Here is a 15809-nt window from a genome sequence, read left to right as displayed (position 1 = left end):
TTAATTTTTATAAATCATTTGACAAGCAATTAGAGATTAGCATCTTCATTCTACAACTATTGGCGAAATAATGATTTTTTTTTCTCTATACCAAAAATACAAGATAATTGCTTCTATATCAACTCAAACTCAATAAAACGTTTGAGCTGATGCATCTCTACTAGTTCTTTTCACATGTGTACTAGAACTTTTGTCTCGATGGTTAATAGTGACAAATCTTTTAAGGTCAAAAACCCTACTGCCACTATGATTTCTGTTTTTGTTAGCATACAAAACTGCTTTATTCTCTAACTCTGAGTCTTGCCGGTGCCTCCTATTAGCATCACTATCTACTAAGAATTCTGTAGATAAGTTATCATAGGAGTTAGATGAAAGTCCCTGGTTGTTATACCAATTGGATCCCACCTCACCAAATATGTAATCTGAGAAGTCAGCAGAACTGGCTGAGTCCTTAATACTTGAAGTACTACAAGAACTTGCATCAGAAGAGCTGAAGAGAGAAGAACTTTCACTTGAAGAATCCATCCCATAGTGGAATCTCCATTCTTCTAGATATGCAAAGTCATTGCTTAAGGAATCATCAAGAACGCTCCAAGAAGGGTGCTTGCCATGCTTTTGTTGTAGGGAGCTCGAGTCGGCACTTGGAGCCGTGGTACTTGATCTCGTCTTAGAAGTAGAAGGAATGGCTTCCAAGTTCCTCCTCTTGAACTTTGGAGAGATTGTAGTGCTACTAACCAAACCTCGAGGTTTTGGAGAGTGCCTAAAGATTTTAAAAAAAAAATCATAAAACAATGTTATTATGGAACATATCCAACAAAGAAATAATACATGGAACTCCACAGGTGTATTACCTTGCATAAAGAAGCATGTATGCCCTTTCTGCTAGGACTCTTGACAGTTCAACAGGTTCTACCTACATAGAAGCACACAAGCTATCCTCAGTTTACATGCAGAAACACACCTCTCACATGAAGTATGCACATATTCGATACCATCATTGGAATATGAATTAATGCTATAACCTACAATTACGGGAAATATTGTTTCAATGGATCATGGAAATTTCCTGAAATGATTTTGGTACTTCTTTACATCTGAATTTTTGAAGAACAAAAGGCACAAGTAGCTTTACAAACTATATTCTAATAATATTCTATGATGCATTATATTAATGCTTCAAAAACAAGCTTTATCGGGTAGCATCTAGGAATTAACTCTTTTTCACTCATGACATAGTATATACCAAATATGTTAAATACTTCATACCAAAATACGTTATCTTTCCATAACATACTAAAAAATGAGGAGTAAGGACCAACCTCCTATCTATCTACCTATCATTCTAATATTGTATCATTGTGCATAAGAAAAGGGAATGATGTAACTAAAAAGACAGTATGAAAACCAAAAAATCAAATGATGTCATTTGCATAATCTAACCATTTCAATAATATAAAAGGAGGCATTCAAGCACAAGAAAGGGATGTCCATAAAAAAATATTGCACCTTACTGTCATTAGTCCTGAACCATTCTCCTTGAATATTCTTCACATAGCAAATATAGTGGCCCGAAAAAGCAGTATTCATGGTATCCAAATGGACAACCACTGCATAAAGGCTGTACAGTGGAGATTTATCTTTCGTTCCACTCATATATGGTGTCATATTCAAGACTTCAGGGAACTGAACTGACTTATTTAACTTCTCAAAGTTTCCAGACTGCCAAACCAGCAAGTGTAATATTCATGAGAATATATAATATGAAAATCAAATTACGATAGCAGAAAAGAATACAGAGAAAACGTGTAAAACTTCAAAATTTAATATTGGAGATGTACCTGAAATCGTTTTAATACAATTGTAAGAATATTTGGTGCCTCCAATACTGTCAACTTCTTCTTGGCTTTCTCATAGGATTTACATCTGGAAAAGGGGCAAAAATAAAAACCTTAGATTTACATAGTGTGAATGGAGCCTAAAGCTGAGTCTTTAATAAATTTGTCATCATATTTATGGGCAGAATTATGATTGTCATTAAATAACTTGTTCAATTAAATTACACTTGCAAAGCATGATCAATTTTGAAGAAAATCCAACAAAGTTCCTAAGATCATCAAATAAATTTGTAGTTCAGCCCATTCGTGAAGTCCCATACACCCATCACATTCTTTACCTAGAAGTGTTTTGTGCAAACTTCTCATTTTTCCTCGTTGTAGTAACATTATATCTGAGAATCTATGGATTAAGAGAACATCAAAAGACTATTCATTTAAGTCACAATAAGTATGACGCCATAGATGATTCTCATTGTAAAATATTCATGTTCAATTTAGTTTACTGCCAATAAAGCCTGAAAGTATAACCTTTCACCAGATTTATGTCACCAAGCACCATTCATTTATTACTTATGAACCCTCATGCAGCTTTATATAAAATGAATTATACTAGTAAGGGGCAAGAAAGGTTTTGAAACATTACAACAACTGAAGCATAATAAAAGCCTAAATAGATGTAATGGTTGGGAAAAAATTAACATACCTGCTGCAATTATACTTATTGTCTTTATCCAAAATTTCAGGTGCTGTAAATTGTCGTAGAGCATCCTCCAAAGTTCCAATATCTCCATCGATCTCAACAGTCAGATCCATCATTCTCTCATACCTCTCAGATTTCCCCAGGCACCTTAAGCACTTTATCTGCAAGTGAAAGCCAAAAGATTATATTACAAAATATTACATAGGTTAAATAATCTCCCTCAACAAAGGTGGAAAACATAAACTAAACTAAACTGTCAAATTGAAAACAACCTTAGATCGTAGATAACCTCCAAAAGTATACCCAATAAGAGTTGTTTCTTCTGCCAAAGGACTTGAAATGCCAGCTTCCTTAAGGCAAATTGCTTGCATTGTATCAACTGCACACCTATCAGTTGAGAATTTTATCGTGTTTATCAACTTGATATACAAAAGTGACAACTACTTTTTTTAGTATGAGAATCTGAGAAAGCATCGGCTAAGAATCAGTTTCAGCAATCATTTGGCTCACCTCAAAAATTCATGGGCATCTTCCTCCCTTCCATGTCCAAAATGGCTACCAATCTTGTGTATTTTAGATAATATCCCTATTGGAGAAAGTGGAGAGTTCCCTTCCTTTGCCTTCTGAATCAAATACTCAAACTCGCAGATAAAACACCATCCCTTCTTCTGACCTAGTGAAATAGTGTAACAATTCAATAAACTAAAAGCTCATAATAATTGAACAAGTTGAATAATAAAGTTATTATTGAGAGGAACTTGCATTTTTTTGTATGGAAGCCTTGAAAAAGATAAGAAGTTATAGGTCGAGTATATGCCAGGCATTGGAGCACTGCATTAGCATAACAGCTGCAGGAGATTTATTCAAAATGTATTAGCAACAAGGCAAACACTTCTAAACAAAGAGAGAAAAAATTTCCAACACAAACAAGTAGTGGATTTATACCCCTTTAACTACCAAACACACAATTAAAACCAGCACTGAATCCTAGTAAAAATGTTTAGCCAGCTAACACTTTGATCATATTCTCTCAAAAAGACCTACTCAAATTGTAAATTTTCTTTTAGCACAAGCATCATACTCTAATTTGCTTCTCTACCCATGCTCCATGAGGACATTTAGGGGGAAAAGAAGAAAATCTAGAAACATAAGATCTTGTTGAAAGGCAGCATGTAGTTGGTGTTAGTATAATAGTAGCTTTGTATTTATGATAGTAGTTGATAGCTATATGTATATATACACCCTTTTAGATGAAATCATATAACATGAGCTCTTTCATTATGCATTAATGTGGTATCTAGATCCTAAAGAGAAAACTCATTGTGCACCAAGAGAATCCAATATCCTCTTGGGAAATTTTTTTTTCCAGAACCATGTGTCCTGCCAGCCATTAGAACATTTCCTGACATGTTCTTCTCTTTGGCAGCCCAAGACATTCTGGCCGCTGTCAATCACCGTTAGAACAGTTCTAGTGCCGCCACTGTGTGCCATCGAGCAATCCGACCAACAATCACATGGTTATCTTTGCCTTATTCTGCAGCGTCCAACCCTGTCAACAGAAGCACCTCTAACAAGCCACATCACCACATGCCTCTTTTCTTTGACGTACAAATTCTCTCGGTGACTTCCTCCAGCACCTAAAGGTGCATCCGCCGTCAATTGCAATGCCGTGCTCGCCTAGTAATCCTCTTTCCAGAATTGATTGTGTTTTTCTCATTCAACCATTTTTCATCTGTAGCTGTATCGTTCCTGTTTTCGCACCAGGACGTGTTCTTCCTTTCTGTTGCTTACTATTTCTTTGTTTTCTTTCTGGTCTCGATGGCTACTGCTACTTCTGCTATTGATGCCGGTGCTAGTGGTTCCAAGAATGAAAACCCTACTTTCACTAGTTATGTTAGTGTACCTATTACCATTGACAAACTTGATGGAAATAATTATGATTCTTGGACCTCTGATATCAAGTGTGTGGCTAACTAGCTAGGATTATGCAAAACATCTCACCAAAAAGGCTGAAGAAATTACTGTCAGTGACCGTCAGAAGTGGATTAAGATTGATTCCCAACTTTGTAGCCTTATCAAGAACACAATCCATTCTTCAATTAAACAGATTTTTCCTGCACATGCACTTGTGAAGCTATTTGGACACAGGCAAAGGCACTTTACATTAATGATACATAATGATTTTATGGGATTTGTCAAAACCTCATGCGTGTTGTTGCCCCTTGACAGATTGATGGTCCTATCTTTGCAAATTTAGGAAAGATTCATGGTGCTCTCCATGTCAAAGTCATTGGAATGCCATGCTTCACACCCTAAAATATGTCAAATGAGCACCAAGCGAAGGGCCTCTTTACAAGGATAAGGGTCATACAAAGATTTGTGATGTCGATTGGGCAGGGTGTCCAATAGATACAATTCCACCTCCTACTACTGTGTTTATATGTGGCAATCTTATTTCTTGAAAAAGTAAGAAGCAAGAAGTGGTTACACAATCTAAGTGCTGAAGCAGAATATCGTGCTGTGGGATTAACTTAACTAATGTGGTTGAAGCAACTTCTTGAAGAACTCCAATTTGGGAAAATAGAGTCTATGACTCTTGTAAGTGACAATCAAGCAGCTTTGCATATTGCCTCTAATCCAGCTTTTCAGAGAAGACTAAACACATTGAGATTTATATCATTTTACTAGAGACAAAAGGACCTATTGAAGGTATCACCACTTGCTTCCTCAGTTCAAATGACCAATTGGCAAAAATCTTAACTAAGGCTTTAAGAGGCCCCAGAATAAGTTATTTATGTAACAAGCTTGGTACATATGACCGATATACTCAAGCTTGCAGGGGAGTGCTGAAAGTCAGCATGAGTTAGTAGCTTTTTATTTATGATAGTAGTTGATAGCTATATGTATACATACACCCTTTTTAGATGAAATTTATATAATACATGAGCTCTTTCTCTCATTTCTTATGCATTAACAAATGTCAACCAAAATTACAAAAATATCAGACTTTTCTCCCTCCCTTTATCCAACCAGTCACCACAATATTTTCTTAGCATATAACATAACATACTAATCAATGGAAAGGAGAAGATCTCTACAATACCTGTTACCGCAGTTTGTGAGGCCAAAGGGGAATAGTTTCACCTTGTCATAGCAGTAAAGTTCCGAAAATAATTCATAAGGAAAGGCCACCTGCCAAAAACATACAATTTGAACATAAACACAGACAAAGTTAGTAATGATAAAAACCTTAGTAATAGTTACGTTCTGAAGAACTGAGCCGACACATATTCCCAACCTCATTTTCAACAGATACGAGATCAGATCTTGACTCTTTTGAGCCTCTAAACTGCTGGACAACCTTCTGCATTGATGTTTTTAAACCATTACGAACATTTAGTGGCAGATTAGGTATAGCACTTTTGGCAGGCAGTGTGTGATAATTATCACTTTTGGAAGACTTGGAATGTGATGCCAAATCACCCTTGGTAGTTGAGGATAGTAGATCAGCAGAACTAGATGATGATTTTCGTGCTTCTTTGTGCTTGGACAAATGTGATTCTTCTACCAAATCATGATCAGCTACAAAATCTGTACTACAACTATTCAAGGAAGACACGTTTCTGCACTTAGTATCTGCTACTGATTTTTCAATTGTAGCAACTCTTCTCCGGTGTTCATGGCCACTAGAATTTGACACCACATCACGGTATACATCAGACCTAGTTTTGGAGGGCTTTGACTTAGAGACATTCTCACCAGCACTATTACTAGAATTTGTCTTGCTTCTTTTACTTGAACCAGAATCCTTAACTTCTGTATTTACAGAATCTTTAGACTCTACCGGCAATGTAGGGGTTGACACACTCTCATTGGTATGAGAAGAAGAAACACGTGTATCCTCGGTGGTACTGTTGCCAACAGGTTTTGCCAATCTGATGTGAGAAGCACCATCAAAAGACTCCCTTGCAGAAACAGAAGGATTGGCACCGGAATATGAGTGACGGGCAGATGCTATACCAGCATGTGTTCCTTTAATTTCTGCAAAGAATCTAACTAGATTATATACCATACATGATGCACAAAATAACATGTTGCACCTTCCAATTAAATCATTACCATGAATACCGGAATGTGTTTCCGATTCTGAATCTGATACTGCTGCCCTGTGAGAAACAGGTTCCTCATTCAGCTGCACGGTGGCAACCGGAGGACAGCATTCATCCTTGTGACCGTGCCTCCAGTGAATAATTTGACACTTACCCGAGCTACAAGAAAGCATGCGTGTCAAAACCACAAATGACAAATGGAAAACAATTAACAAGCTTGGTAACGTACCAACAAGTGGTTTGAAGAACTAAAATTGATTGAATTTTTCTTCTTCATAATATTTATAAACAAAGAGTAGCTTAATTTATTTAAAAAGAAAAAAAAATAGTTTCGCGTGTTTATGACGTGTCACTGAGAAAAGGAATGAACTATGTCCACAAACCATTGTCAAAATCACAAGCTACAAGTTTCAGCAAAGATTGGACAAGTCAAGCCCCAAACCAGTTACCACGAAATTTCAATTTAACTCAGAAAACTTAAAACAAATTTAAAATTAATATATATATGTATAATAAATTAACAATATTCCCTCCACAAAAAATCACACTTTCTAAGTGTGCAAGCTCAGAAGAAAAACGAAAAAAACGAACCAGTATCTAACAGACTTGCACTGAGCACAGCGCATGGTAGTGGGAGCGTAACACACCACACACTGGTGCCACCTCGAGTTGGGCACCGACACCGGAACCGGAATCGACGTGGCGGTGGTGGTGGTGGAGGAGGAGTAATAATCAGTTGAAGCAGCGACCATGTCAGCAATTGCTGCATCCTCCACCAACCTCGCGATCTCCTCCTTCTTCGCCTCCGCATTCCTCCATGCCTGCCTAATCAAAACAAAACCTAACAGCAATACCGCATACACCACTCCCTGAAACCCTAGGATTCCCGCCACCACCATCTCTCTCTCTGTATTTCTTCTTATCCTGCACCAAGGACAATCCCGGAACACAGCATCCAAACGATTGCGACGGTTTTGTTTCGCATAGATGGGTTGCCAGGGCGTGGAAGGGATCAGTAACGCGGCAAGTGTCGGCGGCGGAAAAGAGGAGGTACCGGGAAGGGCAAAATGGTAAAGTTAAGTTGGTGAGCTGGAGAGAGAATGAGCATCTCGGATTGTGCGGTGTCTGTGTCGTGTGTGTGTGGGTTTTGTGCCTCACCCCCTTTTTTTTTGTTGTTTTTGCAGGGCTCTGAAATCGATTCTCCTTTTTTTCTTTTTTTTGAGAGTGCAATGCGGATGTGGAATCGGAGAATGTAGGAGAACGCGATCTCGTTTGTCGTTTCTCCTCTCTTCCGGGACTTGCCGTTTCTTCACCTTTTTCTACTTCTTTCCATCCTTCCCCTTCTCTCTCTATCTTATTACTTGTTAAATCATTTTTTCTCCTGTTAAATTAATTAACAATGTTTAATTAGTATAGAATAATCATGGCCAAATTTCTCCAATATTATTTAGAAATTGTTAATCATTATATTTGATGGTAAATATTCTAATTTTTCTTACAAAAGGAAAAATAGTTAAATGCCAAATTTTTTACAGGCTGTATAAGAATAGTTTATACTGGTAATACATAGAATATGTTGTTGAGTATTTTAGTGTCTATTTTATTTGTTTGTCTTTTTTTAATTCTCTGTGTTGAATGAGTTTTTTTTTTCTTAAAAACGGAAATTTTACTGGCCATGTAAAACCGATTTTAATTGATGATATGTAATTATTGTTTTGAATGCATATAAATGATGATGTTTATCATGTTACTAACTTACTATTACTGTGTGAGTTGTAGTGGTTTACGCATCTGAATGGGGGTTAACATAATAATTGTTAAGTTGAAGGGGGAATTGGATGGTAGCTAAAGAAGGTGGAACCTTATTGTACGTTGTGATAGGAATGGTATGGTGGAATCTCACATCACTGCTTATTTTAATTTGCAATAACAGCACGCTCGGAATTAGATAATAATGTTAGCTTTGGCAATTGGCATATGGTGTTTCTTAATGCTAATGAGTAAGAATCATTGAACCAATTTCTTTGGTTTTGTTTAGGTGGTTGCTACTTGTTAATAATAGAAAAAGAGAAATATGTTATCATAAAGTACGTAACGTTTCAATCAATAGTACCATTGGGGAAACGTACAGTTTTGTACAATTACCCCTTTCCTTTTTTATTCAAATCCATCGCTATGTTTCTTTGCCTATTTTACCTCTTACTGTACAAAATAATATCAATATTAAACAGCTTTATCTGAATGAATGTGATAAACTAATAATTAACATGTATATTTTTTTCATCAAATGAAATAAATAGTTGGCATGGTGATAAAAAGAGAAGTGCTGAACACGTGTAGATTCGTTGCCACCTCTCTGAATTTTGCAGATTAGATTAGATTCCTGCTCGCATGGTTATATACTCTTCTCTTGTCTTTACTCTTTACTTTTGGAAAAAATATTGGGAAATTAATAATTTTAGTGAACAAATAGAAAATTAGTTAACATTAACGTAAATGTAAATAAAAATATTAGTCCGTTACTATTTTTTTATTTTTAGTAATAGAAAATAGAACTAGAATTATATAAAAATTTATTCAGTATTTAAAAGTAACTCATTTATTTTAAAAATTCGTATGTAGTTATTTTTATTTAAAGTTATTAACGAACAACCAGAATTATATGTGAGTGTTTACCTAATTTGGTAGTGCATAGTTTAATGTAATTTCATAACAATGCTTTTTGTTACTAGCTTGAACATTATTTTGCATATTCAGAATTTTTTTTTTTTTTGGTTGCATATTCAGTTATTAACGGAAGCTTCAGAGGGTGAAAATATACATTTGATTTTGGAAGCCATTTAATTGAACCCAAGGAGTAGGTGAGTGCCATAGCCCGTGCTTTGTTGTGAGCCTTTAGATTACACTTGCAGTATTTGGGCCAAGCCTTCTTAATATCTGCAACACCTTCAAAGTTAATGAACATTTTTATTGTTAATATTTTTTGTAGGTTGTTTATTTGGTTGATTTCTTTGTGATATTCAAGTATTTTTGGTAGACGTGATATTCAAGCTGTTCTTGTGAGTTATACAAGTTTGTTAAGTCCTTTTGTTCAATGATAATATCACAAACCTTTAAAAAAAGAACTTTGTTAAGCCCTGAGCCCAAATAACATGTTTTATATTTATCTCACTTTATCCCTAATATTTGGATTTCTTCCATTTGAAAACAATTTTGGTGTGCTACTAGAATAATGTAGTGATTTATTCCAAATAATAATGTTTGTGAGTAGTTACAATTTTCTTTTACAAACACATTGGTATAGATGCATAGAGCACATCTCCATCGAATCTTTTGAAGATTCTTTTATTATTTTTATATGTATTTAGAAGATATAATTTTGTCATTCTTCGGTTAATATTTTTTGCATTATGTAATTTTTTATATAAACATAATTCATTTTAATATAAATATTATATAACATTTACTAAATTTGATGTCTAAATAATTTTTTTTTTCATGATATCTCTTATCTCAACAAAACAATAACAAATTCTTCATGAATTTAAATTTTATTTAAAATTTTGTTATTGATCAATAAATTATTGTATATACAAAATAAAATTTGAATATCTAATACTTATTTAAGTAAATGAGTATGCTGATATAGCGATATCCCAATCAATTCAAACTAATTTTTTATTAATGTATTATAAAACTTGTAAAATTATATGCATTGATTATATATGAGATCAGTCACACAAATATTAAGCAAGTCATTCCCCCAACCATTTGGCCTTACCCCCATCGTATCTGCCACCAAGTAACTTCCATCTCTATAATATTAGGGATCATCCATCACAGTCCATATCATACCTGTATATGACTTTATCTTATTACCTTCCAATTTATTAAGAATAGACAAGCAAATTGTGGCCAATAAATCAATAACCCAATTCATTGCACATTCGCACTAACGCAATTAACAATCTGTATGTGCCCCTTTCTTAAATTAAAGCTGATGGATGGTTAGTGGCCCAAATTATACAAATAAATTAGGGGGTATGAAGGAGTTGAAAAAAAAATTCATTTATGTTATTATGCCTTTAATTTAACTGTTTGAAATAAAACAATAAATTATTTGATTAAACTGAATTGCATAGTTTAAAATTACTAAACAAATATATTAAAATTCTTTATTTTTACCATTTTGTTGGACATAATTTACTTACACACTCAATTAAGGATTTTTTGAAAGGTATTTTTATTTGCTATATTAAATTTTTACATTAAATTATATTTATTCTTATTAAAAAAGAAAAATATCAAGAAGTCGATATTTTTATCAATATTAATAAAAAATTTAGACTAATATTCAATTGGTCGATAACTTTTATCAATCTCCTCGATCTAATCAGAACATACGTGTCGTGACTTGCACTATATCTGACTTGTATGACAAGTAAGATCTTGTCAAGCATTACCTTATATACTATTCATAGTTCAGTCACCACTATAACATGAGATAATTTTTCAAATATGAATGAAGAAATTTTCTACTACCACAAGTGGAAAGATACTAGAGTAATGGCTAAATTATTATCTGCTTTTATAAATACTTCGTCAAATTATATTTCTCAAGTCCAATTCACTTAAGTCTGCTTAAATTTTTACTAATTTAAGTATTGAAGTTTTTTGCAGTACTATTCAACATCATACAAATAAGGATATCGAACTTTACTATTTCGCCTGAATGAGTCAAAACTTTCACTCAAAAAAGTTGAGACTTCACGCCTAAACTCATATATCACATTGATTTTAGGTATTAATTGGGACAAGTAGATTTTCTTTTAGATACTAGATGCAAAAATCAATATTTTTTTTCAATGTGACACATAAATATAAGACAACTCATGAAAATTAAAATATATATATATATATATATAATATGAAATTTTACTGCCATTTAGTTGCTAATAACTAATATGATTATCAACTATATTATATACAACAACAACAACAAAGTCTTGTCCCATTAGGTGAGGTCGACTATATGAATCAAACAACGCTATTAAGCTCTGTCATACATCATGTCTACAGAGAGACCATTTACATGTAAATCTCGTTTGACCACCTCATGGATGGTCTTCTTAGGTGTTCCTCTGCCATTCAACCCTTGTCCATCTTTCATCTCATCCATCCTCTTAACTGGGTATTCTGTCGGTCTTATTCTCACATGTCCAATTCACCTGAGACGTAATTCTACCATCTTTTTCACAATGGGTGCTATTTCAACTCTCCCCCTTATATCTTCGTTTCTTATTTTATCCAATCGCGTATGACCACTCATCCATCTAAACAGTTTTATTCTACCACACTTAGTTTATGTCGTGCTCCCCTTTGGCCTCCCAACACTTCGTACCATAAAGCATAGTCGGTCTTATATCAATGCGATAGAATTTACCTTTAAGTTTTAAAGGCACTTTTTTGTCACATATAAAACCAAATGCACTCCGTCAGTTTGACCAACCTGCTTGGATCCTATGATTTACATCATGTTCAATCTCTCTATTATCCTGTATGATACACCCAAGATACTTAAAACTTTTAACTTTTCGTACGGTATTTTCTCCAATCTTCACCTCTATATTAGGGTTTTTCCTTCTCAGACCGAACTTACATTCCATATATTCCGTCTTGTTACGGCTTATACGCAGATCATATACTTCTAGAGATTCTCTCCATAAGTCCAACTTCTTATTTGGGTCTTCACTTGACTCTCTCATAAGGACGATATTATCGGCAAAAAGCATGTACCATGATACAGGCTATTGAATGTGCTCTGTGAGTACTTCCAAGACTAATGTAATAAGGTATGGACTTAAGGATGATCCTTGGTGTAATCTTATACCAATGAAAAATTTCTCTATCACACCACATTGAGTTTTCACACTAGTTGTAGCCCCATTATACATGTCTTTAATTGCATGAATATATGCGATCATTACTCTCTTCTTTTCTAAAACTTTCCATAAGACCTCCCTTGACACCCTATCATACGCTTTTTTCAAATCAATAAACACCATATGTAGATCCCTTTTATTACTATGATACCTCACCATCATCCTTCTTAACAGGTATATCGCTTAGGTGTTGGATCTGCCTGGCATAAATAATAATTATATTAGTTTTGTCAACCTCTATTACTTGTGTCTCTTTTCTCAACCTCTATTTTATCACCATTTTCCATAATTTCATGGTATGACTCATGAGTTTGATCTCTCTATAGTTTTCACAACTTTATATATCTCCTTTATTCATGTAGATAGGTACTAAGGTGCTCTTTCTCGACTCATCAAACATCTTTTTTGACCTTAAAATCTCATTAAAAAGTTTGGTTAACCAATTGATGCCATTTTCCTTCAAAGCTCTTCCAACATCAATTAGAATATTATCAGGTCCAAACTTTAATCGAAATATTATCAACTATATTATATATAATAAAGAAATCAACTACTAAATTAGTAATTTGTATAAAATATAAAATACACATATAATATCAAATTAGTTAAATAATATATGTATTTATATACAAATAATATTTTGGTATGATTATTGTGTTTGCAAGACTCTTAAGTTAAATGGATGATCAATTCAAACACTTTTGCTAATCTGGTTACTTATACATGATTAAATATTATACAAAACTTCTCTACACCAAAAATATGTAAAATTTATCATTTAATAGTGAAAGAAAGTAGAGAGTGAAACAATCAAAGACGTCGCTTTGGCCGAGTGGTTAAGGCGTGTGCCTGCTAAGTACATGGGGTTTCCCCGCGAGAGTTCGAATCTCTCAGGCGACGGTGTTTTTTATGTTCCTTATAATGGTTCCACACACGAACCTTCCAAAGTGGAGCCCACTGCACTTAGCAGTGAGACCTGGTTACTACTTTCTGGGGGAGGTTGAGTTCCCAACTTTTGTAATCAACTCCTTTATGCCTTCACCAGGTACCACCTCTTTAATCATTCAATAAAACGTGCTTTATTATTTACTATACAACTTTTCTCATAATAATGCTCCAAATGGTTGGTTTAAAAGATTTATTTAGTAACCACTATGATTTTTGTGTTTGTGGTTAGATTACACGATGTTGCAAATTTAATTTCAACTTAATTATATTGAGTTAATTAATAACAATTTAACGACAACAATAAAATGATAAAATAAACAGCGTTGAAGTAATAGTTAATAGTCAATCTTGCATCTAATACGCAGTTGAATGAATTTTTATTTTAACAAATTAGTGATAATTTTATTTCTTCTCTTTCTTTCTTTTTTTTAATTTATTTTTATTACTAAATTAAGTCATAAACAAAAACATATTTTTGTTTTCTCTTTTGGAATCAGCTATGAATAACAAACATAAATTATTATACATTTTAGAGACACTTTTTCGAAGTAGATCTCATCATCATATATGTATATATACCTTTGGTATTCCTTTCTGCAAAATTATATTAATAATTAAAGTACTTGTGATATTATGAGTTTAGTTAATTAAAGTTTCTAAGGGAAAATAATTGTTAATTTTGTATTCAATAAATACATTAGAAACTCGTAATTCTCAGTTGAAAGATTTAAAAAATTTGGATCTCAAGAAATTTAGTATTCCGTAGGTTTCGTTAACCTGAAGGTCAAACCAAACAATAAAGAGAGCTCATTATATCATATGAAAAACAAATGATGATAAGGTTGCCACTTTGACCTTACAACAATTGAATGCATTTGGTCATCATATATAAGCAATCCAATTTTAATTGATTAAGTTGTCAACTCACTTGTATATTTAAGTAAAGATTAGAGATTTAAATTTTATTTTTTATATAATAAACCAACAACTATTGATCAACTATAAATTCGTAAATAAAATTCAAATTTTATAACAATAAATTAAAAAATAAATATTTATATTAAAAAAGTAATTTATATATAAGTTATTTTGTATTTGATTTTTTAATTTTAAAGATATTTATTTTAAGAGAAGAGTAATAATAATTTTTTTATTACGAGAAAAATTTCTTTTATTTTTTCTATACGTACTAAAATAATTTTTTACAAAGCTGCAATTTGATTTTAAAAATTATATCAAACATTTATACTATTCAAGTTCTTATAAGTTAAAAAAAAAGTATGAACCTATCCAAATGGATCATGAGTCTTAGTTGCTGAGTTAATCTTAGGACGCGTGAGTGGCACATGCGATGCTTCTGGATGAGATTTTGCTGTTCAAATTTGAAAGGTAGTAAATTGGGAAGGTCAAGAATCGAGAATATGAGAGTAGCATTTGATACCCTCCAATGGACACCCTTGAGTCTTAACCATTGGACTCTTTCGCCCGTGTTTGTTATTCTATTTCTATTCCTCTACTATTCTTCAATTCTCGTTCCTAATTTTCTTTGGGCAAGTTGATTATTACGTAAAACCATTCAATTATATATGTAACCACTCCTTTATGTTGGACAGTGATTGATGATTTTTCCTTTTTCACTTTTCTCCCCACTCTTGCTTGGATCGGATCAAGTTGTATTTAGGTTTCATTATTTTGGGGTTATTTTTTCTTCTTAGATAAGACGAATATTTCGAATATGATTTTATCCTGAATTGTTTCGTGGTCAGGTTCTGTTGCAACATGCATAGAACATGTTTTGATGCAATGGTAAAGAGAGTTGGATTTATTAACCAGAATGTCTTCTACATTTCATCTGACTTTTTCTCCAGACTATTTCAAATTATTTTATATTTTCTTTACGATTTTGTTTTCTAAAATATCATATATTTGCGTGTCCTTTTTACATCATAATATATTTTTCCGTGCAATATATCATAATATGAATTCATGAATGAACTCGAATGTTATTTAAACACTGGTGTAAGTTTGACAAATGACATTCCATTGTATGGATTTTTTATACAAGTAACTTAAAATAAATTTAATATTGAACAATTCTTTTAAAATAAAGAAAAAATAACGTTATTCTTTTTTACGGAATATTTAAATGATACTTCTTTCGATCCTCATTTTTATTTATAAAATGTACATTTTTTTCCTTACAAAAGTTAAATAAATAACGTACATTTTAATTCATTTGATTAAAATACTCTTTAATAATTATTTTTATATATAA

The 15809-nt window shown here is 33.0% G+C and overlaps 1 protein-coding gene and 1 non-coding gene across 2 annotated transcripts; one reads left to right on the top strand and one right to left on the bottom strand.

The window, feature by feature from the left end:
- Positions 1–59: 59 nt before the first annotated feature.
- On the bottom strand, positions 60–7960 carry LOC107487263 (ubiquitin carboxyl-terminal hydrolase 17). The gene is made up of 12 exons (XM_016107884.3): positions 7236–7960; positions 6655–6803; positions 5834–6576; positions 5639–5727; positions 3298–3383; positions 3046–3208; positions 2808–2922; positions 2539–2696; positions 1839–1923; positions 1507–1719; positions 852–913; positions 60–760 (listed from the first exon to the last, which is right to left on the bottom strand). Exons 1-12 carry the CDS (start codon positions 7541–7543, stop codon positions 130–132), a joined length of 2802 nt encoding a protein of 933 aa, XP_015963370.1. The 5' UTR covers positions 7544–7960; the 3' UTR covers positions 60–129.
- Positions 7961–13404: 5444 nt separating this feature from the next.
- TRNAS-GCU (transfer RNA serine (anticodon GCU)) lies at positions 13405–13486 on the top strand. The gene has a single exon. It is a non-coding gene; the product is annotated as a tRNA-Ser (tRNA).
- Positions 13487–15809: the final 2323 nt, after the last annotated feature.

Source organism: Arachis duranensis, chromosome 5, assembly GCF_000817695.3.
Source record: "Arachis duranensis cultivar V14167 chromosome 5, aradu.V14167.gnm2.J7QH, whole genome shotgun sequence".
In the NCBI taxonomy this organism is placed as follows: Eukaryota; Viridiplantae; Streptophyta; class Magnoliopsida; order Fabales; family Fabaceae; genus Arachis; species Arachis duranensis.
Note: the sequence above shows the minus strand (reverse complement) of the source record. Positions and strands in the feature narration are given on the sequence as shown.